Source organism: Asterias rubens, chromosome 4, assembly GCF_902459465.1.
Source record: "Asterias rubens chromosome 4, eAstRub1.3, whole genome shotgun sequence".
Lineage (NCBI taxonomy): Eukaryota > Metazoa > Echinodermata > Asteroidea > Forcipulatida > Asteriidae > Asterias > Asterias rubens.
In genome coordinates this window covers 14,596,509-14,620,318 of record NC_047065.1, presented here as the reverse complement: position 1 = coordinate 14,620,318, position 23,810 = coordinate 14,596,509, and the positions used below count along the sequence as shown (strand labels likewise).

General features: G+C 39.7%; 1 protein-coding gene across 1 annotated transcript; it reads left to right on the top strand.

The window, feature by feature from the left end:
• The first annotated feature begins 360 nt into the window (after positions 1-360).
• Positions 361-23,810, top strand: LOC117289127 (NEDD4-like E3 ubiquitin-protein ligase WWP1). The gene is made up of 20 exons (XM_033770101.1): positions 361-463; positions 5,035-5,182; positions 5,383-5,507; positions 6,026-6,166; positions 7,996-8,379; positions 9,002-9,254; positions 9,907-10,002; positions 10,693-10,870; positions 10,999-11,053; positions 12,057-12,141; positions 12,401-12,532; positions 13,179-13,332; positions 13,631-13,719; positions 14,601-14,760; positions 17,517-17,650; positions 19,529-19,669; positions 20,153-20,273; positions 20,860-21,061; positions 21,428-21,500; positions 22,965-23,810. Exons 1-20 carry the CDS (start codon positions 421-423, stop codon positions 23,062-23,064), a joined length of 2,814 nt encoding a protein of 937 aa, XP_033625992.1. The 5' UTR covers positions 361-420; the 3' UTR covers positions 23,065-23,810.

The following is a 23,810-nucleotide window of genomic DNA, read 5'->3' as shown; positions in this document are numbered from 1 at the left end:
CACAAGAATTTGCTTAGCATGAAATCTCTTCCTTGATATAATCAGGATTACCAACCTAAACTCCATGTGTTGCATAATGTTTTCAGCTGATGTTTGCTTAAAATAAATTCTGAAAATCAGGTGGGAATTTGGTTGGTAATCCTGTTTTTATCAAGGCAAAAATTTCATGCTAAGCAAATTTTTGTACTTAGCAGCTCTATGAAATCGGGGCCTGTTCTTCTCCAGACCATCACTACTCAACATGCCCAAAAGAGATTTATACATGGTAAACCAAAACTAGGAAAGAGAGTAATTTTGATTTCATCCCTGGAGCTTAGTAGACTGCCCATTAAAACTGTGCTTCCTGCAATTTCCTTTTAGGTAACTCTTCAAGTTTACATCTCCTGTCTCTGAAGAATCACCAATTGTCAAGACGCAACCATGGCTGATGCAGTGCCAACACTGTCGCAACTTGTTGTCACAAGTAAGAGTTTGGATTTTTTCTTTCCTTAATTTATTAAATTCAATGAGTTCTAGGTTGAACAAAGAACTAGTTGACTGGAAGGGATTTGAACCTGCAAACTCGTCCGGATTACTGTTCCGCCACAATGTTGGCTGTCTCCCTATGGATTGTTCTGTGCAACACCTAAAATCAAAATCTTTATTCTAGAATCTACAAAAACAGTTATTGCAAATTTACAACTACATCTGCAACAAATCAGCAAGAAAACATGAAATAGATGAAAAAACATCAATGAAAAAAAACATCAATCAATCAAATAGAATTTCACAGGCTGCAGTGGAATTTTTTGTAAAGACATTTTCCGTAAACACTGTTTTGATTTGAATGGACCATTCCGACTGTCACTTTAAGTTTGACTTAATGAAGAGCAATCTTGTGACTAGTTGGCATAAACAGGATATGCATGTAACCTGGTCCAACAACCAGCCCCTGCCCTGCCTTCAGGAAGCATGGGCTTGGGTTACTGGAATTTAAAGTCAATGATTTTCCATCCGAGCATGGAGCAATTGCTCCATGATCCCAAGCCTCACGTTGAACATTCTGGGTTTGGAGTTTTTTTTAACCCTTTTAGAGGCCATAGCGGCCACAACAGCTTGTACCAAAATGCCTATAGCGGCAGCAAGGTTTGACTTACTTTCAGTCACATAAAGTGGTCGAAGAAAAAGTCATGTCTGGATATGAAACTGTCAAATGTACATTGTAGTTTGTTAACATTGCATTTCAATTTCTGTTGAAATTTTGTTCTAACAAATGTATGACAAATGTATGAACAATATTTGCAATGTCAAGGTGTTTTTTACATAAGGCCGAACAAAATAATAGTTGTGTTTCCGGTTACCCGACCGTCCCTAGAAAATCACGCCGACCCTACATCTTTTTATTCGTAAAAACGATGTAAAATAAAATCTTATGGTGCCGACCCTAAACCTCATTTTTGTGCACATCGTCCTGGATTTCTTCTTCGTTTTTTTTCCTTTATTTTTTTACTCATTCAAACATGAATGTCGGACACTTCGAACCTTTTCCATTTCGTACCTTGGTCACTTCGATCGTACCACCACGTAATTTCGTGAGCTAGCTCCTACAAAAGTACAAGTCGTTCCAATTCCGTCGGCAAATTCAGTTGTTGTGTTACATGTTCTATCAGTGTGCTTAACTTGCGCAAATTGAAGATATTCCTATGCAAATTAAAACATTTACGTGCGCGAATGTGCACAATTTTCAACTTGCGTGATTACTATTTTGCGCGGTTCTGTGACGTGTTTGGGCTCGTCGAAAAAGGAGCGTAGGGGTGTTTCAAAAATTTATAATGCCAATTAATAAGCTAAATCTGCAGATAAAGTTGTAATTTGCAGATGAAGTTGACATTATAATTTCTGAAAGGGTTTTTTTGTGTGCGTATTTTCAATTAATTTAGGCTCCATTAATAATGAGGAAAGTGTTTTGGAAAATGTTTGACTTGACGTCACCTCCAAGTCCAATGACAGGAAACTTTTCACAGTTGGGTACCAGGCAATGTAAAACGTTGGTCAACATGAGTGTGTTTTGAAAGCTCACTTGCTATTGGTTGTGAATTTGTTTTGCCCACTTACTGGCCAATCGGGATAACGCACATATTATTGTGGGTCAACACAAGCTTGGTGCCCTGCTTCTGGCTGCAAACACGTGTGATACCACGACGCTTTCGATCGTGACTCGACTGACTGCTCGAGGCCGTGTGTTTCCTCGCAGTATAGTTTGCAAGGCCGTTTGCAACATGGCGGCACCGGGGACAGGGGGAGTGTTCGCGTCGACGTGGGATAGATGCTCCCACAAGTTGACCACTACAAACATGATGCGATCGTTACCACTTGAATCAACAATAAACTCTGCATTTACATTAGGACACCCGGACACAGAAGACAAAATACAGGCCTTCGCAAGTACATCAACTACCAACTTTACAAACAAATTTGATGTAGACTTGCTACTTACATTTTTATCTGTTCTGTTGCTTATTATATTACGTATTAAACGTGCAATCAATTATTTGTGTTGGCAATGCATGCCAAAGTTTCTCAAGGGACAAAAGCAAGGGCACAAACAATGCATTGAGGGGTGTTAATTTAGGACAAATCTATACATGTGCATGGATGTATTGTGACCAACACATTAAAAGAAAAATATATGCATGATAATAGAAATATATTTATTTCATATTTTAAAGTATCTGGTAGTAGTTGTGGTACAAATGAATTTTATATTGCCATTTATTGTCTTTTGTGTATTTATTAAGAATGCTGGACTCTGATGCTGCAAGGGATCTTGCATGGTGTTACCACAAACCTCACATCTTTCACGGATTATATTTATTTTTTTACGTACATATTATAAAACAGCAATAAAAACATGTTGGTGTTATTTGTCTTTGAAAGAATGGTGACATGTTCTTGTGTTTTTATTTGGACTCAAACCATCCACTTTCTACTGGTGTTAAGTCAGATACATGCATTGAATCAGTGAATAGACAGTGCTGATAGGTACTATTGACATACAATAACAAATTTGACATGGTCAGTCTTTAAATTAAGTGCGCAGAAAAAAAACATTTAGGAACATTAGCCTACCCTAATTTTCGGAGCCATAAAAACTTTAAGCAAAAAAAAAAGATATTACCCCCTACCTACCCTATTCCCATCCACAGTGTAATAGGAAACACAACTGTTATTTTGTTCGGCCTAATGATTAAATACTGTACAAAATTAATAGTCCATAAAGGGTGTTATTTATCTGAGATTGATGTTTTTGCTTTGTTGAAGATGCTATGTCAGATTTTTTGCCGATTTGACCCAAAAATTTAGATTTAAAATTCAATAGGTACTTTGATGGGGGTCGAGAAAGTTACAAGCTTTCATTTGAGCCATTGCTCGAAAAAGTCAAAAAGATAAAAATTTATGTTTTGATGCCGTTCGTCTGTGTGCACATCAAATCAAACCCTTACATGTACATCACACACGAACACAGAGCGCGGTCGGTTGAATGCTCATCACACGGAATTGAAACGGACGGCAGTGCATGTGTACTTGTGAACAATACAGAACGACAGACGTGCATAGACATTGTGTACTCGAAGTTTATACATGGGCCGGATGTACTTGCAACGACCATTTGAGAACAAACGCACTGGTACTCATCTTGCAAAACGCGTACCTACGCATGGTTGTCCATGATGGGTACCAGCTTATCACAATTTCGTTTCCATTCGAGGTTGGGCGCCCGCCTATTCCACTGGTACTGTGCCTGTTCACTGGTACTCGTACATGTCGTGCGCATGGGCCATGTTACGTAAATCACGCATCATGTAATGTACATGAAAGGTACATCATGTATGTCCGTTGAATAAATCTCCGCTGCACACAGTCAATAAACCCTTCCAATGAAATATGTAAATTGCACGTAGCGCGTGCGCACTAACGTTTGGTTGGCAAAATGAGGGAACATCGCGCTGTTTTGTACACAGCTAACGGGTGCGTGACGCAGACGCGATTGCGCGTCTGCTTAGTGCACAACTCTATGGCATTTGCCAACCAACAGGGTCTGTACGCATGCGTACTTTTCTTAAGTCATCTTCATTTTATCCATTGATTGGTTCAGGGTAGACAATTTCGTAATGTAACAGCAACAGTCAGCCTGCAATATCTTTCGCCTCACTGAAGTCTCCAAAATCTAAGGGTCTTGCATGAATTTAATCAGGACTCGAGTTTAGGGGGGAAATCCACAATGCCGTAGGGCTTGAAGTGAAGATTACAGTAATTTCCTGGACCAGCGTTTATTTGACAAGACCAGTATGTAATGAGAGAGAATTTCCTTCCAGTTTAAAATGTAGATGTAAAGTATATTTTTTGGAATTTATAAGCTCTAAGAGAATATCTCATTAAATTTGTTTAAAAGATTTAAGTATGCTCTATAATACCCAACAACATAATTGAATGATATTTACCAGACTCGAAGTCAACATGAACTCCATTTTCTTTTTATTACACAGTGAAGTACTTTTAGTTAATTGAACTTTTCTGTTGTATGCAAGTCACCAGACACACAAGGCCTGAACGCCACTTCAAGGTGTGGGCTACAATTGGTTTTTTTCCAGAGGACGTTACCACCTACTCCTAGGGCTGAACAGGGTTACCCCTTTCAAAGTCCATACGAATGTAGGCTTGGGTATCATCAATTCGAAGCCTGGTCGGTAGACATGGTAGAGCAGAAAGCACTCCCTCCTCAATTTCTGAGTTTACGGTCCTGAGTTTACTGGCCCGAAATCACTGGCCTCAGGCCTGTGGTCCAGTGTTATATTCAAGCACTAGGTAATACACAGCCGTACTGGTAATAATACATCCCTATGTCAAGTACATGTAGCAATACTGAGGACACAGGTGGATGTGCGGGGTTATGAAGGATTGTCCCAAGGGGAGAATCCAAATTGAAGAAGGTAATCTTCCGCTAGACTGATTCTCCTCTCCATAAAAAATTTCTCTTTACTATTTTGTTGACAGTCCGCTCAGCCGATCTCAAAGACACCAACAACAGTTTCTTCAGTAAAGGTGATCCCTATGTGGAGATGACTGTAGATGGTCAGCCGCCTCGTAAGACAGAGGTGGTCAAGAAGACGTGGACTCCATCCTGGGATGAACACTTCACTGTGTAAGTGTAATACTAAACGACTGCTTCTCATATAGCGTATTTCACATTAAACGTCTCAATGCGATTTACATGAGTGCCCTGGTCATTAGGCCAATAACATTCCTGTAATCTTTCTCACCTCCCTGGGCAGTTTAAAACCTGGGCAACCTCAACGCTTCATAAATGTTTTTTTATGATCGCTTCTATTTATTCAACTTCAGATTGGTGAAGCCGACCACAAAGCTAGAATTTAAAGTATTCAACCATTTCTCGATAAAGAGCGACGTTGCTCTAGGCGTGGCTAAACTAGATCTTCTGCCTCTACTTCAGAAGAACAATGGACAATGTAAGTCAGCTTCAGTATTCTTAAATATCCAATTAGCCCCTTATGCCTTTTGTAAGTTACATTAAAAAAAAAACAATGGACTGGTTAAATAAGAGAGAAAAAAAGAATGGTTGCGAGTTCTTAAACGGCCGTTTAAAACCAGCAGGGTCATGGCAGTGCGATAAAGGCCAGAGCTGAAGGTTTTAAAAGGCATTTTAGAAACGAGTTGTCCAGTTTTTGGGGAAGGAAAGTAAAAATCATAGAGCAATGTTTTCAGGAGAGTCCATAAGTTCAGTAGATTACATGCTAAAATAATATTTTCGTTTCATTGAGACAAAAATTATTTTAGTGAAATATGTTTACTCGTATCTCAAAAACTCCAGCACCTTAAAAAGTAATATTTGAAGGGGAAGCATCAGCCATCTTCAAAGTTTGCTGTCGATCTGTGGATGTTTGTGTTTTGTGTCGTACTGATGCATGATTCTTCTACAGGCAAGGTTGCAGTTGGTGATCTGTTTTTCTTTCTGTCTTGATTTCAGTTGATAAACTCAAGCACAGCGTCGATTTAAAATCAGTCAATAAAAGTAACTCGCAGAGAGGGGGTAAACTTCTTTTGGTGCTCGATGGATTGAAATTCAGCGCCGAGACGATGGCCAAGCTTGGAAGTCCGGTTCAGAATGGTCAGTAAAAATATTTTATGTTTTTATTTTGTATTGTTTTGAAAATCCAAAGGGACGACAACTTCAAATTTGGGCAAACCCTATTGATCAATTCACCTAAGGTTCCGTTAAGAAAAACATTATTAAAATTGTTTGATTTTAGATCAAGGGAAAAAAAACATCTCAGCAGATGGTATTTAAAGGATTTTGGTACTTTTTGTAACACAAAACTTAAACACAATGTCCACGGATTTACATTAAACTTACACAGTTTGAAGATAGTGATAGTAGAAAGCTTCCCTGAAAATATTACTTGCTGAGGTGCTGTAGTTTTTGAGAAATTAGTAAATCAATGTCATGAAAATACGTTTTTAAATGCTAAATAATTTTCGTCTCATGATCAGTGAGACGAAAATTATTTTCATGACATTGTTTTACTCATATCTCAAAAACTACAGCACCTCAGCAAGTACAATTTTCAGGGAAGCTTTCTACTATCATTATCTTCAAACTGTGTAAGTTTAGTGTAAATCTGTGGACATTGTGTTTTTTGTCCTACAAAAGTTATATAGACCCTTTAAGGAAAACAACTTTTAAGACAACATTATTAAAATTGTTTGATTTTAGAACAAGGGAGAAAAAACATCTCAACAGATGGTATTTAATGATATAAATATACAAGGATACTTAGATTCAAATTCATTCCTGTGGTACGGTTATTAGTAAGCTGATGTAACTATTGGGGATCAGGTCGGATCAGTGGTTTCTTTCCTTTCCTTTCACCTCTGCGGACCCCGGTTCAAATTACCTGGGACTACAGTCTTCTTAATGTTAATATGTAAAAACTGTCTGTACAGTATTTCGTTTTCTATCCATCCTGTTAATGGCACTATTTTTTTTTACAAAATTTTTTTTTTGCAGTAGCTGAAAGGGTCACTTAAAAATGGTAAAAATATAAATAAGCACATGTAAAAATACAAAACATCGCACATTAAAGCCATTGGACACTTTTTGAAACAGTGTTGTCCAAAGGCCCACACTTCTTGTTTCACAACTTATATGTTAAACAACAAACCTGTGAAAATTTAGGCTCAATCGGTCATCAGAGTCGGGAGAAAATAACGGGAAAACCCACCCTTTGTTTCCGCACATTTCGCCGTGTCATGACATATGTTTAAAATAAATCAGTAATTCTCGATATCGAGAATTGATAATTGTTTTAATGTTTTCTCAAAAAGTAAATCATTTCATGGAATAATATTTAAAGAGAAGTCTTTCACCATTACCTTCTTTAAACCCTGTAATTAATTTGTAAATCTGTGAACTTTTTTTTTTTTTCTGTTCCGAAAGTGTCCAATGGCTTTAAAGCCATTGGACACTTTCGGTAAACAGTGATGTCCAAGGCCCACACTTTGTGTACCACAACTTCTATATCAAATAACAAACCTGTGAAAATGTAGACTCAATCGGTCATCGGAGTCAGGAGAAAACAACGGAAAACCCCACCCTTGTTTCCGCGCGTTTCGCCGTGTCATGACATGTGTTTAAAATAAATCCGTAATTCTCGTTAACGAGAATTTATATTGTTTTGCTGTTTTCTCAAAAAGTAAAGCATTTCATGGAATAATATTTCAAGAGAAGTCTTTCACCATTGCCTTCTGTCAACCCTGTAAATTATTTGTAAATCTGTGAATTATTTTTTTTTTTTTCTGAACCGAAAGGGTCCAATGGCTTTAAAGGGCAATAAAGTAAAAGTACAAAACTTACAAAATCCTTCATAAAACCTAATTGTGCTGATGGGTGTGAAATAAATTATTAAAATATATAAATAAATTGATTTGTATTTATAGGATTGCCATCAAGTCAAACTAATGGTGATGCGCCACCGACATCACAGCGTAGCAGCCAGGCCAACTCTTCTTCACAAAACGGCCCAACGAGCAGCAGCAACCCCAGGCGACACAGCAGCGCTCGCGCCGCCGCCAGTGACATCGCAACCCAGGCTGCCAGCGTAGCTATCGCCTCGTCAGCCAGCTCAGGTAACATCACCGCACCAACAGTGAATAACGCTTCCTCAACGAATGGCCCTTCGACCGCATCGGTCTCTACGGCGACGCCCGAAACCGGGGCAGGAAACGGCACACAGACGGCAGTGGCTCAGAGCGTGAGACGGAAACCGCCGCCTCCACCCCCATCCAGGCCCTCTCAAAATGGAAGACAACCCCCAGCTTCAGGTAATAAATATATCGGATGACCCTCCTCATAATCCCACATGCTGCTGCAACAAGATGGTAAGGCTCTCTGATTTGAGAGCTTCGGCTGTGGCCTTGAACAGACGGCCTAGAAATGGCCTGTTCTTCACCATTGACGCTGCAGCTATTGGCCATAGCTGTAGCTAGCCTAAGTCGGCCTTCCTCACAATTTCATAAAGCTGCACAAAAAGTGGCTAAGAACAACAAAATGAAGCTTACTGGAATAAAGCTACCAGCCAAAATACCATGGTGCATGTACATTAAGTGACTGGTATCCTGGTATCTAAGCGCAAACTTTGTAAGCGAAACTGTCTGCTCGAGCAGCTCTATGAAGTTGAGCCCTGAAAGAAAACGACAATCAATAATACAATAATACAATAAAACTTTATTACCCCTGCAAGGGAAACTCCTTTGGCCTTATTGCTCACATAAAAATACAGTCACGTAGTAAAAAGGTACCTTGTTGAAAATGGGATAGACCTTACCACAGCAAAATAGTGGGCCTAATAAATGCAGAGTTGAAAAATGAACCTGGGCCCAAGGGGTTAGGATTATTATTGTTACTAATGGAAATTCAATGATGTTTGTCTTTTTCTCAATCCAGAGAGGAGTTTACCCGCACCACCAGCAGGTGGCCCAGCAGCGGCAAGCACAGCAGCAGTAACTACAACAGCAGCAGCAGCAGCTACAGCGGCAGCAGCAGGTTCCCGTGCTGCTCCTCCAGCAGTCAATCCACCACCGGGCAATCCACCACCAGCCATTGGTGCCCCTCCAGTGACGGGGACAGGTACCGGGCCCCCACCGGGGGCACCGGCACCATCACATTCAGATATCAACAATCAGCCACTACCTGGCGGGTAAGTTCACTGGACAAAATGAGACTCTAGGTGGCAGTAGACAGGAAGTAGGATTGTCAGAGACCTTATTGCAAAAACTGGAGCGCGCGATTAGTAGGCAGGGATATAGGTGCATTCTGGGATAGCTAGAAATCAAATGTGATCAAATTTTATCTAAAGCTATCCCAGAATGCACCTCATTTAACAGTTGGCGCTTGCGCAATTGGTATTTGCGAAAAGATCTATAGACCTATCTATTTCAACATCACAGCTCGAGTTGTTGCCAACAGGGGTTGGAAAACTATGGAAAGCTGTAAATGCAAATCAGAAACGTATAGCCATATTTTGTAAATGTGTTACTCGAATATTCAAATATAAGTTGAACTTGAATTTGTTCACAATTTATTGGTTTGCTAACATGCCGGCCATGCCAACCGGCGCACTTTGTCTATCAACAATGGATTTTCATGGTTACTTTTGTACAGATCATCTTTTTCACTTTGAAGTGTTTTGAAGGATTTGAAGGTTTACTCATAAAGTGTAAAGTAGCCTTGCGGCCATTTCTGTTATATACCGATGAACGATTTCTCCCAGCAATTTTATTTTTCCCTGTGAACTTGTAACTCTTGTGTATGAACTCAAGAGCCATTTTTCTTTGGTTGATTATTTTCAGATGGGAAGTGCGGCTGGATCAGCACAACCGGCCATACTACGTTGATCATAACACTCAGACTACCACATGGGAAAGGCCTCAACCTCTACCCCAAGGGTGAGTCAATAAACACCAACCTCTTGACCATGGGCAGTATGCTAAATCCATAACCTCTTGTCACTAACCCCTGGAATGGAAGCACTGAAAATCAAAAACTGATTGGCGAACCAAAATTTACTGCTTCCCCTGCATGCTCGTTATAAACATTCAGGCACTTGTGTTGAGCTAATCGAACGTTCACTCACTCCTCTCATGGTGACGCCATGCACCTCGAGCCAGCCCCAAGTGACCAGTTCCACACGCAGGGGAATTGGGGCTGACCCAGGTGAGCCCCTGGAATGACGTCAAAGCTATTCGAACATACAGGGGGCAGATCAGGGTTGACCCAGGGAAACTAAATCAAACATGCCCATTTTGGTCACCCTAAACTGCTTACTTGGGCCAGTTGTTTTATGACTTGATGCGTTTTTTGAAAACTCTGCCTAGTCTCTTTTGATCAGCCACAGTGACTAAAAAAATATCCAATGTGTTTGGTTATTTCAAAGACACATTTCCAGGTGATCGAGGGGTTATGATCAGGCAAGACATTGTTAGGGGGAAAAAAATCACAACTGGTGACAGTCTTCAACTGTTTACAATTGATTAGATCAAAGAGTTAGATCAAAGATTTAAATCGCATTTAAGAAAAGCATATTTGTTTTGTGTTATTGTTTTTTAATTTAATTTTTTTACTATTGTTCACTTCAGTTGGGAAAGAAGGAGAGATCCCCAGGGTAGGATTTACTACGTGGATCATAACACTCGCACCACGACGTGGCAGCGTCCGACCGTGGACTCCTTACGAACATTCCAGCAGTGGCAACGACAACACAACCACCTACAGAACACCACTATGCAACAACTGCAACAGAGGCTTTACCTCCCGGTCAGTAAAATCATTATTTATTAATTTTGTGACATTTGCTGTACAAAAAGTACCCAAACCCTATTCTGCAAATGAACCAACAACATTTCATGTCTTTGATGTCGGTGTTCTTTTTTTCCCTTCTGCAGTCTGCCAGCGGAGTAGAACCCAACGATCCGCTCGGACCTTTGCCTGTAGGATGGGGTGAGTACGGCACTGGTGTTGTTGATTTGCTCCCCCATGCATTGTAGCATAAACAAACCAACTAGCAAGTCTCATTTGAATTTGAACATTGTGACCTGTTAAAATGTGCGAGTTTGTTTCCTTCACGCACTTCAGCGTTTACGTTGGTCCTAAATGGTCAACAAAATGTTTGAAAATGCGCAAGACTTGCATGTTTTGTTTCCCCTACTCTTCTCCTGGTTTTTCTCTTCACAATTGCAGAATTGCATGTCTGCCAGTCCTAGTTACATGTAGCCTACTGCTGGTATGGCTATGCAAGACCAAGTGAACTCAAATCTCATGTTTGTCTGCAGCACTCCCTATAGACAGTTTGTAGATACTCTAACTTCACCAATAAAAATATAGGGGCCGCTTTTCACAAAGCAATAAAATTCATTGCAAGACAATTTTTTAGTATCACCATGATAGTGATTTGTATTGTGACATCACACTTTACTTAGCAACTACGATTGATTTGCAGTTACGATCAATCTTAGATCTTTGTGAAATCGGCCCCAGGTTAGCTCAGTGGTTACTTTCCTTTCATTTCTGTGGACCCGGTTCGAGTTAGACCTCAAACCAGAGCACTGGACCAGAGCCTTTTATGTGGATCGGGTTTTCAAACCCTACATGATTGCGTGTGTTTCTTTTTTCCTTTCTTAACCTGAGCATTTCTTTTCAATTCATATTCATCCTTTTATTGGCGCTGGTTGTGCTGTAATAAAATAATATGAAAATACTCTTGAATAGATGTATCTGGAATGCAGAACAATGTTTTAAGTGTAAATTAAAAATTCCTTGCATGATTGGTTAGTGATTCACTGGCTTCGTAGAAAAGTAAGAACGCTCCAAGCCAGAATCCAAGTTTGCCCATAATTGGCATGTTATATCACAAACTGTGTACAACTTGTTTTGTTTTTTTGCATGACAGAACACATATGTTATAGTTTTGTTCATTTATTGTTGCTCTTTGTTCCTATTGCAGAGAAGCGAACTGACCAGCTTAAACGAGTTTACTTTGTGAACCATGACAACAAGACAACACAGTGGGAAGATCCACGAACACAAGGGTAAGAGCAACTTGCATTCCCCCCCCCCTTCCCTCTGCCTTATTTCCTCTTGATGATCTTGATGTAATCGCACCTTAAAATGTTTATTGTTATGATATTTTTAATTTTTCAATTCACAATAGGTTTATTTTCATATAAAAATACAACACCAAATAAAAAGTCACATTTGGCAAAAATGGCATTTGGTTAACAATGAAATTACAAAACACCATGTATAGGCCTATGCAATGTAAATGTGGTGGGTTTTTTTCCGATACAGTGCCAGTATGCAGGAAGATCCACTGCCCGACAACTGGGAGATTCGATACACCAAGGAAGGCGTGCGATACTTTGTGGATCATAACAGCAAGACAACGACATTCAACGACCCAAGACCCAACGCAGCCAAAGGGTGAGTTCATCCACTAATATTATAGTTATATTTTACATTTTATATTTATTTTTTAATATTTTCGGTTGGATAAAAAGAAACAATAATGCATATTAATTAGGGTAAAAGGATTCACAAATACAGCAATTAGCAATTAAGTTATGGAGAAGGGAAAAAGTAAAACACGTTCCTGCCTAAAAAGCATGACTATGAATTGAAATATAGAAATGTATACAAACAGTAAACAAATATTACAAATACGCATACAAAATAGACATACAACGCCTGTTTCACAAGCCATGTTCGGATGAATCTGCTTACCTGAACAATGGATCGGTTAGCAGCTATAGACGATGTGACCTCTGACGTCACTCGAAATACATAACATGATTCGAGCGCTTTCTGCCAGGCAAAACCTTTGTACACATGACGTGTACAGTGTTTTTTTTAACAGAGGGCTGTTTGACTGTAAACAGGTCACGTCGTCTGTATGAACTAATAATAATAGTAATAATATGGAAGTCTTATACAACGCTCACATCTACCAACAAGGTACTCAAGGCACTTTAGTATATACATTTATACTAGACCCCCGAGGTCTCCCTTTTTATGCTACTGTTAAAAATTAATAATTTTGTTGTACCCCTCTCTGTCCCATGTTCTACAGACCGAAGGGCGCATACGGCGTTCCCATGGCGTACGAGCGAAGCTTTAGGTGGAAACTCGGCCAGTTCCGTTATTTGTGTCAAATCAACGCCTTACCAAGCCACGTCAAGATCAATGTGTCCAGGAGTACACTCTTTGAGGACTCGTTCCATCAAGTAAGTGGAAACAAGCTATCACATACCTGGGGCAAATTTCATAAAGCTGCTTACCCGTAAGCAAATTTACAGTAAGCAAATTGTGCGCAAGCACAAATATATTTTACCATGATTTCTCAAGTAAACAGAACATTTTTAGGCGCACATGCACATTCACCATGGATTTGTATTGTTACGAAAATTAAGCTATCTGCAATCCAGTTGCTACGGTAGCCTATTATGAATTTCAATTGTAAGTTTTGTAAGGGTTATTTGTCTTTTTTTCTGACTGTTCTGAATCGTTTTGATCTTCCTGTAGATAATGAGGCATCAAGCCTTTGATCTTCGGAGGAGACTCTTCATCATCTTCAGGGGAGAGGAAGGATTGGATTATGGAGGCGTAGCAAGGTCTGTTCAGCTAGTACCAAACTCTTCCTAACTTAGGATTAATCTCCCATTCAATTCAAAGTCAATTTATCTAAGAATGAGTTTTAAAGCTCTATATCCATAGACGTTAGGCGCATTGAACCCATCCTAAGAAGATGTGCGCCTTTGAACAACTTTGATTGATTTTGGCTTTACAAATTCCCTCTGATTAATTGATTGATTGAACAAGTTCCTCGTTCTAATGCAAGATAGGATTAATCCTACCATTTCGTGAAATCCGCTGCTGGTTCACGTTGTTCAATATTGATTCATAAATGATTAAGTCTTTAAACAAGACCATAGCGGCTGCCAACTGGTTGTACCAAAGTGCCCGTAGCAGCCGCAAATGGCTGCTAGGATTGACCTACTTCCAGTCACATAAAGAGGTCAAAGTAAAGGTCATGTCCGGGTATGAAATTGTCCAATGAAGTGTGCAGTGTTGTAGCCACATTGGGCGGTGCTGGGCGGTGCTGGGCGGGGCCTGCCCAGAACTAACAAATTTCCCCCAGCACTCTAGGCAAAATACACTGCTGCATGCCCTGCACAGATTCCCCCCAGATAGCACTTTTAAGTGAAGCCCACCACTAAAATTGGTGTAGCTACAACACTGGTAGTATGTTAACATAGGCCCTTTTTGAATCCATGGCTTCGGCTTTGGATTCGACTTCAGGCTCCGTTCTCGCGTCTGAAACCCTGAGTGCGTGCGCAAAGCATGCGCAATTGTCAAAACAAACACGGGCCCGGGCTAGAGCCTGTGTTTCGAAAAGTGCCTTAGAAGCCCAGTTTCGAAAACAAATCTTTCCCTGCTCTTCCTTATTGTTGTAATTAACTGGACTTGTACCCCGCCTCCTTTTCCCCCTCAGAGAGTGGTTCTTTATGTTATCCCATGAGGTTCTGAACCCCATGTACTGCCTATTTGAGTACGCCAACAAGAACAACTATTCGTTGCAGATCAACGCAGCGTCCTCGGTCAATCCCGATCATCTCGCTTATTTCCGTTTCGTTGGAAGAGTCATCGCAATGGTGAGTTGAGCTGTAAGGTCAGGCAGTCAATGTCTAATCAAAATCTCACATTTCTATTCCTGGGTGCGTTTTGGCAGCTGTTGAATTGGCCATTCGTTAATCACTGGCCAATGGCCAAAATGCACACCAAGTCTTACGTCCAGGGACCAGTTTCATAAAGCTGCTTAAGTAACGTCCGTCGATATCGTTTTTTTCCCATAACCGATATATCGAAAATTTAATATCGAGTATACTCGATATATCGAGTATTTCCCGCGCGCAAGATGAAGCCTAAAAACAGCACATGGTATACTCATGGAGAGTAGAAATATATATACCGTAGACGGACAGTTTAATAGGGTTACATTTAAACCTGTTTTTGTCTGATCCCCCGAACTTGTTTGTAGTTCAAAAATTTCAAATTGCGTAGTCCCGCGCCCCGATTATTTCTGGTTTTACAACAAAGTATGATCGCCGCTACCGCTGGCGTGATTGGATTCGTGATTGGCCATGATTGGCCGTCTCAAAATGACACAGAGCCTTTGTGAGTCCGCCGACATGAAGGTGTCAGTTGCCGATGCATTGACGTAGAAGTGTCAATCAAGTTGTCCGACGGGTGCGCGGGCGGGCGGCTTTGAGTTGAGAACTTTGGTACGATGTGGGAAAAAAAAAATTTTGGTGCGACAGGCCCGCTGTTCTATATGGAGAGTGAAGTGTGTTAGGGGAGCGTGGCGCTTCAAACTTTGTCAACACTAAATGAATTAGTTACTAAACGTTTTCAGAGTCTAATGCCCTCCAAAATAACGACAATTCACGGCAATATTGTTAGATACATAATAAATGTCCGCTGGTATGTTACACTACCTTTATGGTTGAAAATGGTTGAGATAATCATAAAAAAAAAATCACTAGAAAGTCCCGCAAAACACGGACCTACCACTCCGCGATCACAATATACAACGCAAGCGGCATGCAGTCACATAGTCTCCAATAAAGGCTCGTAGCACTTAGCATTCTATAATAAAGGCATGAAACATTGAATGCCAGAACGCCCTCTATTGTCGAAATAACGCAGTGCATCACGCGATACCGCCTCTTGACCAAAGACTGCACGTGTCTGTGCATGCTTAAGCATGCACAGACACGTGCAGTCTTTGGTCACTTGGGCAAATGGGTTTTCCCCCCGAATTGCAATAACCACACACGCTGGTGTGCACGCTTAAACCGTACAACAGCATAGTCTTCGCTGGTACGCACGCAATAGCCGCCGACAGCATGGTCTGCGAAGCATATAGTTCCTCGGAAATGTTAGCTTGTTTACGAAAACAACACAACGTGTAGGCTTTATTTGACCAAAATGACGCTATTACGATACCTTGGATTGATAGAAAGATTATTTTACTGTATAACGTAAGATTGTTTTCTTCCTTGTTTTGTTATGTCTTGTTGATTCGGGGAAGTTTTTGCGGGGTATTTTTGCAAAGCAGCGGTGGTTTCTTTTGAGGTTTTACCGTGCGCTCGCCGCGGGGTCGTGAACTTCTGCGGCGCGCCAGCGGCTGATGGCGAAAACACAAAGAACAAGCAGACATACTTGGTTGTAAAACGTATTTTATTTAATAGGGCAACTCAAAATGATGAAACTACATAACGACGACGGCTTTTCTAATACTGAAACACAGATTTCTTTTAAATAATCGGACACTCTTTTGGTATTTTCGATATCATTTAGGAAAATCGAAATTTTAAAAACATCGAAATTTTCGATATATCGAAAATCCGATATTACGATATGATTATAAAAGTGACATCGGCGATTTCGATGTCAAAAAAATATCGAGTTTATGAGTATTTTCGATTTATCGACGGACGTTATGCTTAAGCAGAAAATATTACTTAAAGGGATGCTGCAGTGAATTCAAATAAAACAGTTAATTTTGCTGTCATTTATTTCTGATATATGTATTGAACATCAATGAAATGTGTTTTGTTTATTCCTGACATATCTTACTTGAGTAATTAGCCAATAAGTCGTGCCCCCCCCCTTTTGTGGATTGTTACCGCCCCCCTACCATCGACGTCACGTCTGGAATTCAAACATATCCTAGGCAAAAAGAGTCTGGTCCCTAACTACATGCGCCTAGGTACCAGGCCACACAGTGCACACGTCTCTATATGCACACAGCCAGGGGGCCCGGCGGCTCGGGTTACCGACATGAGGTCATGTTTATGCAAATAAAGGCTTCCTTTTAGGGGCGGCGTGGGTTCCCCTATTCTCTTGAAAACCATTTTTAAAATACTTGCGCATTTAATAAAAAATCAAAAAATATATTTTAGGTTTAAAGAGTCATGTTTAATCGTTTATATGAATAAAAAAAAAACACTGCAGCCACCCTTTAACAATTGCCTACTATTAAGCAGAAATGAGTATTAAGCAGAAATGAGTGTTTTACATTTTGTTGTATTATGTTCTTGTGTAACTGGTATGCTTCTAAGGCCCTTTATCATGGTAAATTTATCTACAGTGGCTTCACTATGCCATTCTACGTTTTTTACATTTTTATTTGTGAACAACTGTTTTGCTTTGTAGGCCCTGTATCATGGTAAATTTATCTACAGTGGCTACATTATGCCATTCAACATTTTGTTTTATTTTTACATTTGTGTACAACTGCTTTGCTTTGTAGGCCCTGTATCATGGTAAATTTATCTACAGTGGCTACACTATGCCATTCTACTCGTTTGTTTTTACATTTGTGTACAACTGCTTTGCTTTGTAGGCCCTGTATCATGGTAAATTTATCTACAGTGGCTTCACTATGCCATTCTACAAGCGAATGCTGAGTAAACAGTTGACACTGAAGGATCTCGAGAGCATCGACCCTGAGTTCTATAACTCACTGTGCTGGCTCAAGTGAGTATGGTCTAATAATAGTTGTTAGATATTTATTAGGCCTGGGTAGACGCAACTAATTTTAAATGTTCATGTTGTATTGTGCCAATGTATGCCGCAAGCGCAATATAGATAAATTCAAGCTTAATTGATTGAAGGATTGTGCCACTGATATCTGATTGGGTTTTGTTAGTAAATGATGTTGTAGTGAATAGTCGTGAGCGACATAATTGGTTCACCAAACACGTAGACTGTTTTTGTAGTAGGTGCAACTATTTTTGTAGTAGGTGCAACTCTTTTGTAGTTGGCTGGACTATTTTTGTAGTAGGTGCCACTATTTTTGTAGTAGGCAGGACTATTTTTGTAGCAGGTGCAACTCTTTTGTAGTTGGCTGGACTATTTTTGTAGTAGGTGCAACTATTTTTGTAGTTGGTTGGACTATTTTTGTAGTAGGTGCAACTGTTTTTGTAGTAGGTGCAACTATTTTTGTAGTAGGCAGGACTATTTTTGTAGTAGGTGCAACTGTTTTTGTAGTTGGCAGGACTATTTTTGTAGTAGCTGCAACTGTTTTTGTAGTAGGCAGGACTATTTTTGTAGTAGGTGCAACTGTTTTTGTAGTAGGTGCAACTTTTTTTGTAGTTGGCTGGACTATTTTTGTAGTAGGTGCAACTATTTTTGTAGTTGGCTGGACTATTTTTGTAGTAGGTGCAACTGTTTTTGTAGTAGGTGCAACTATTTTTCTAGTAGGCAGTACTATTTTTGTAGTAGGTGCAACTATTTTTGTAGTTGGTTGGACTATTTTTGTAGTAGGTACAACTATTTTTGTAGTAGGCGCAACTATTTTTGTAGTAGGTGCAACTTTTTTTGTAGTTGGCTGGACTATTTTTGTAGTAGGTGCAACTATTTTTGTAGTAGGCAGGACTATTTTTGTAGTAGGTGCAACTTTTTTTGTAGTTGGTTGGACTATTTTTGTAGTAGGTGCAACTATTTTTGTAGTAGGCGCAACTATTTTTGTAGTAGGCAGGACTATTTTTGTAGTAGGTGCAACTTTTTTTGTAGTTGGCTGGACTATTTTTGTAGTAGGTGCAACTATTTTTGTAGTTGGCTGGACTATTTTTGTAGTAGGTGCAACTGTTTTTGTAGTAGGTGCAACTATTTTTGTAGTAGGCAGGACTATTTTTGTAGTAGGTGCAACTATTTTTGTAGTTGGCTGGACTATTTTTGTAGTAGGTGCAACTATTTTTGTAGTAGGTGCAACTATTTTTGTAGTAGGTGCAACTATTTTTGTAGTAGGTTGGACTATTTTTGTAGTAGGTGCAACTATTTTTGTAGTAGGCGCAACTATTTTTGTAGTAGGTGCAACTTTTTTTGTAGTTGGCTGGACTATTTTTGTAGTAGGTGCAACTATTTTTGTAGTAGGCAGGACTATTTTTGTAGTAGGTGCAACTTTTTTTGTAGTTGGTTGGACTATTTTTGTAGTAGGTGCAACTATTTTTGTAGTAGGCGCGACTATTTTTGTAGTAGGCAGGACTATTTTTGTAGTAGGTGCAACTTTTTTTGTAGTTGGCTGGACTATTTTTGTAGTAGGTGCAACTATTTTTGTAGTTGGCTGGACTATTTTTGTAGTAGGTGCAACTTTTTTTGTAGTAGGTGCAACTATTTTTGTAGTAGGCGCAACTATTTTTGTAGTAGTCGTGCAGTACAGAACCCTATTGATCGCAGTACGAGTACACCACCAGAACCAAGCAAAAATAAACAACCTTCCACAGGATGCTTATGTCATTGTTTTTTTTTTATAGAGGTAGGCCTAATGGCTTGCACAGGGAAATTGTGTCCTTTGGAATTTGAAGGCATTTAAGTTTTGTAAACAAAAATTCTTTTGTTTTGTTTTTCGAACAGAGACAATCCGATCAACGATTGTGATTTGGGAATCACCTTCAACGCTGATTTTGAAATTCTTGGGAAGTTGGAAACGGTGGACCTAAAAGAGGACGGAAGCAACATCACCGTGACGGACGATAACAAAGAAGAATACATCAAGTGAGTCATGCTGGATTCCCTGAAAAAAACAATCTTCACGGTTCTATTAGAATTCATAAACCATTAAGAAATCTTAGATTTATAGTTCCCATGTTCTTCTATCCCCTTTCTTTTTGTAAGAACTAAGACATCTGAGCCTAATGTCATAGACCCGCTTAAGCACAAAAACTAGCTGAACAGAATAAAATTACACATGACTCTCTCTACTGATTTGCATATCCACTGATCGTTTTTCTCGGCAAGTATGATCGCTTCACTTTTACACCTCTGACTTCTTTTACTATCCCTTGGACATGTTTAAAAAATGTTACTAATAAGTCCAGGAAAGTCCAATAAAGCCTGCACCATGTGTTTATAAAGGTCAACCCTTGTACTTGATAAGAAGTTTTGTTGTCTGCTTCAAACCAGGGCCCAATACCGTGGCTCTGTTCACCCCAAATTCTGCGCTTATGATTGTTTTATTTCCTGCCATCTTTTTTCCAGCTTGATGACAGAGTGGCGTTTCACACGCGGTATAGGGGAACAGACCAAGGCATTTTTGGATGGATTCAACGAGGTGGTCCCTCTACAATGGTTGCAGTATTTTGACGAGAGAGAGCTCGAGGTAAGATAGAGAGGAGTCTTGAAGGTTCAAATAAATGAAGTGGTCGCCACTCTTACCAAAAGTTGTTTATCCGAAGCACGCCGACACAATTGAAGCAAGGTCCACATTCATTTACTGGATGGCCATGTTTGGTGCTTAAAAGTTCTACTGTGTGATCCAGAACATTTTGATATAGTCCTTTTTATGATGTTTGTGAGCTTGATTTTTGATAAACATTTTTTTATTATTTTATTATATAATACATATTTTTTGGAGCCCGTATCGACCCTGAATTTGCGTAGATATTTTAGGGTTTTTTTTAGAGAGAGAGAGACCCAGGCCCAAATTCATAGAGTTACTCAAGCAAAAAATATTGATTAAAAGTTTCTGCTAAGCCAAAAAATAGCAGGATACCACTCACAGCTTGTAACTGAGACATGGTATTTAGGATGGTAAGTACAATTTTGTGCTTAGCTATTTTTGTGCTTAAGCACCTCTATTAAAATTGGACCCTGGTCCGCTTTCCTACAAATAAAACCCGTACACATTCCCCTAAAGAGAGGAGCTTCAACCCTGTGTTTATTGTTCATCTTCTCCATCTTCTCAGTTGATGCTGTGCGGGATGCAAGAGTTTGATGTAGAGGACTGGTTCCGCAGCACCATCTACCGTCACTACACACGAGAGAGTAAACAGGTTCAGTGGTTCTGGCGCGCAGTGCGCGAGATGGACAACGAGCAGAGAGCGCGACTGCTGCAGTTTGTGACGGGCACGTGCCGTTTACCTGTTGGAGGCTTCGCTGAGCTCATGGGTGAGTCGTAGGATTCCTTCTGTTAACTCTTAAAGGCAGTAGACACTATTGGTAACGACTCAAAATAAATGTTAGCATTAAAAACTTACTTGGTAATAAGCAATGGAGAGCTGTTGATACACAATGTGAAAAACGGTTCCCTCTGAAGTTTTTGAGAAAGAGTTTATTTCTCTCTCAAATATTAAAAGACTTGTCTTCAACACTGGCTCTTTTCAGAGAACAAACAAGGGGGTTTTACCCGCCGTTTACTTTTATTAAAGGTTTCTTCGAATGATGTTTTCTGGTAACAATTACTTGTTAAATGTGTATTTTCAGGCAATATCATGTGAAATGTAATTGATTTTGTGTTGTTGCTTTTTTAAACAGGGAGCAACGGCCCACAGAAGTTCTGCATTGAAAAAGTCGGCAAAGAGACATGGCTACCCAGAAGCCACACATGGTAAGGCCAAGTTTGGAAAATTTAAGTTTGAAAGACTTCAGGGCCTAATTTTAATAGAGCTGCTTAAGCGCAAAAAGTAGCTACTTGTAAGCACAAGAAAAGTATGCCTACCAGACTTGGGTTACCAGCCTAACTACCATGACACATGTACAATTTGTGACTGGTACCCTGCATATTTCTTCTAAGCGGAAATTGTTTAGCAATATTTTCTGCCTCTAAAGCAGCTTTATGAAATTGGGCCATTCTGAAACCCTTTTGATTTATATTAAGCTTGTTTCAATATTGTTTGTCATTGTGGTGAAAAAATTGGAAACTATGTCAAGTAAAATTGCTGTAAACATCTGTATAATACTTGTCGTTTTTGCTTTGGTTAGAAGTCTACACAGCAATGTTTGGTGGTATAAAGCCTTCTTGAGAAACATTTTACTTTAAAGTAATGCAGTTCTTTAAAAAGATTTGAATCTAATTTAAAAATTTGAATCTGAGAAGCATTATTGCTTATTGCTTCTCAGATTTTATTTTCCTTTTAGGGATTATTATTTTTACATGTGGACTAAACTGCTGCGGATTTTCGGCGAAATCTGAAAAAACGAAACGAAAAGTGAAATTTGAAGAATAAGCATGATGCCCCATGATGATAGCAATCCTTGCGCTCGTAGCATGGTGGGAGTCTCGGTACCAGACTCGCTATGCAATGCTAGACAACACAGGGACCCTTGGCTCAGGGGACCTTTTATTAGGTCACTGAGTTGGGGGGCTGAGGGCAATAGAAGACGTCGGTCATGTCCGAAACGGTGACTTTGGCTCTAAGGAATGGGCAGGCACGGGCGATCTAGCTGTACCTGAAGTTGCCGCTTCGGACACGGCCTAATACATGCTTAAAATTTGATGGTTACAAGGAATTAGTTTTAAGAAGAGAATTTAATAATAAGGCTACCCTATGTAATGATTTTCTTGTTTTTTGTTCTTTTGAGAAGAATTTTTGAGCTCTGAGAAGAGAATTTTGCTGTATTTAGCTGGTGATTTTAAAGAGAATGGATATGTTTGGTAATCACTCTTAACGTTGATGGCGTTAAAAACGTTTGGTTAAAAGCCTACAGCAGTTTTCGATAGTATAAAGCTTTTTATAAATAAGTTCACTTGAAGTAATGTAAGTTATAAGTTTTAAGGCCTCTGAGAATTTACTGCAGTTCACTTCTCATATTGTGTATTCCTATTGAGGATTATTCTTCCTGTGTGGTTTAACCGCTCTGCGATATCTAAAACCTTTTACCACCTTTTGAAATGAAATTTGTACATTATGATGTTAGTTTTATTGTATACATCTCATTTATATTTATGATTAACATAAACGAATGGTTCCAAAAAACCAAAGGTATACTTGGCCTTTAAAACAGAAAAAAAAAAACGGATGCAATATTAGCAGGAAAATTGTTGATGTTGTTTTTTCTTTCCCTCGATCAGTTTCAACCGTTTAGACCTACCGCCGTACAAGAGCTACGAGCAACTTCTAGAAAAACTTCAGTTTGCCATCAAGGAGACCGAGGGATTCGGTCAAGAGTAATTCAAGTCAGGCGTCGCCCTCGCTCATTCTAGTTGGCCATAGTCACTGCCATTTTCCAGTCATCAGGGTCGGGACGATCGACCGGCGGTCATTACCCAAATAAGGTGAAAGGTCGTAGGTCATTGGCCGACCGCAGTCAGAGTGCACTCTCTTTCATTGTGTCACAAATCTGTGAGGTGTTTCTTTTTGTCGTAATAACAGGGATTTTTCTTTATGAAAAGCAAATGCTTGACTTACCCTTCTTGCAAAGCTGGCCAACTCTCCCTGATTCTGCAGAAAGTTCTCTGAAAATCTGTCCATTTTCTGATGAACAAAACTTGAACATTTCCTTGGTTGTGAAAACCTTTTTCCTGTAAGTTTGAAGAAGTTCTTAAATATCTCCTGATGTTCATAATCTCCCTGAGTGCAAGATACAAATGCTGGCAGTACTTGGCTACTGACGGTGACGGTTTGCGCTCAGGCTTGTTAAAGATTATTTGAGTGATCAGCAAAATGTGTGTCAAAGATCCATGTATTTTAACATGATCATGTTTTTAGGCGGTCACCATCAACTGCATGCAGTTTGTAACATCTCACCACAAGATTAAAGGTGAATGTAAGGGGATCGGATGCCCTACTAAGATTTAGAGCCCCTTTTTGCCGGCTACCTTGCTTGAGCACTCGTTTAGACCTGGCTCGACCGCATGCCTGATTAAATCATAGCATATTATTTGGAACATATAACCTTGAACAATTCCAGGGGTTAT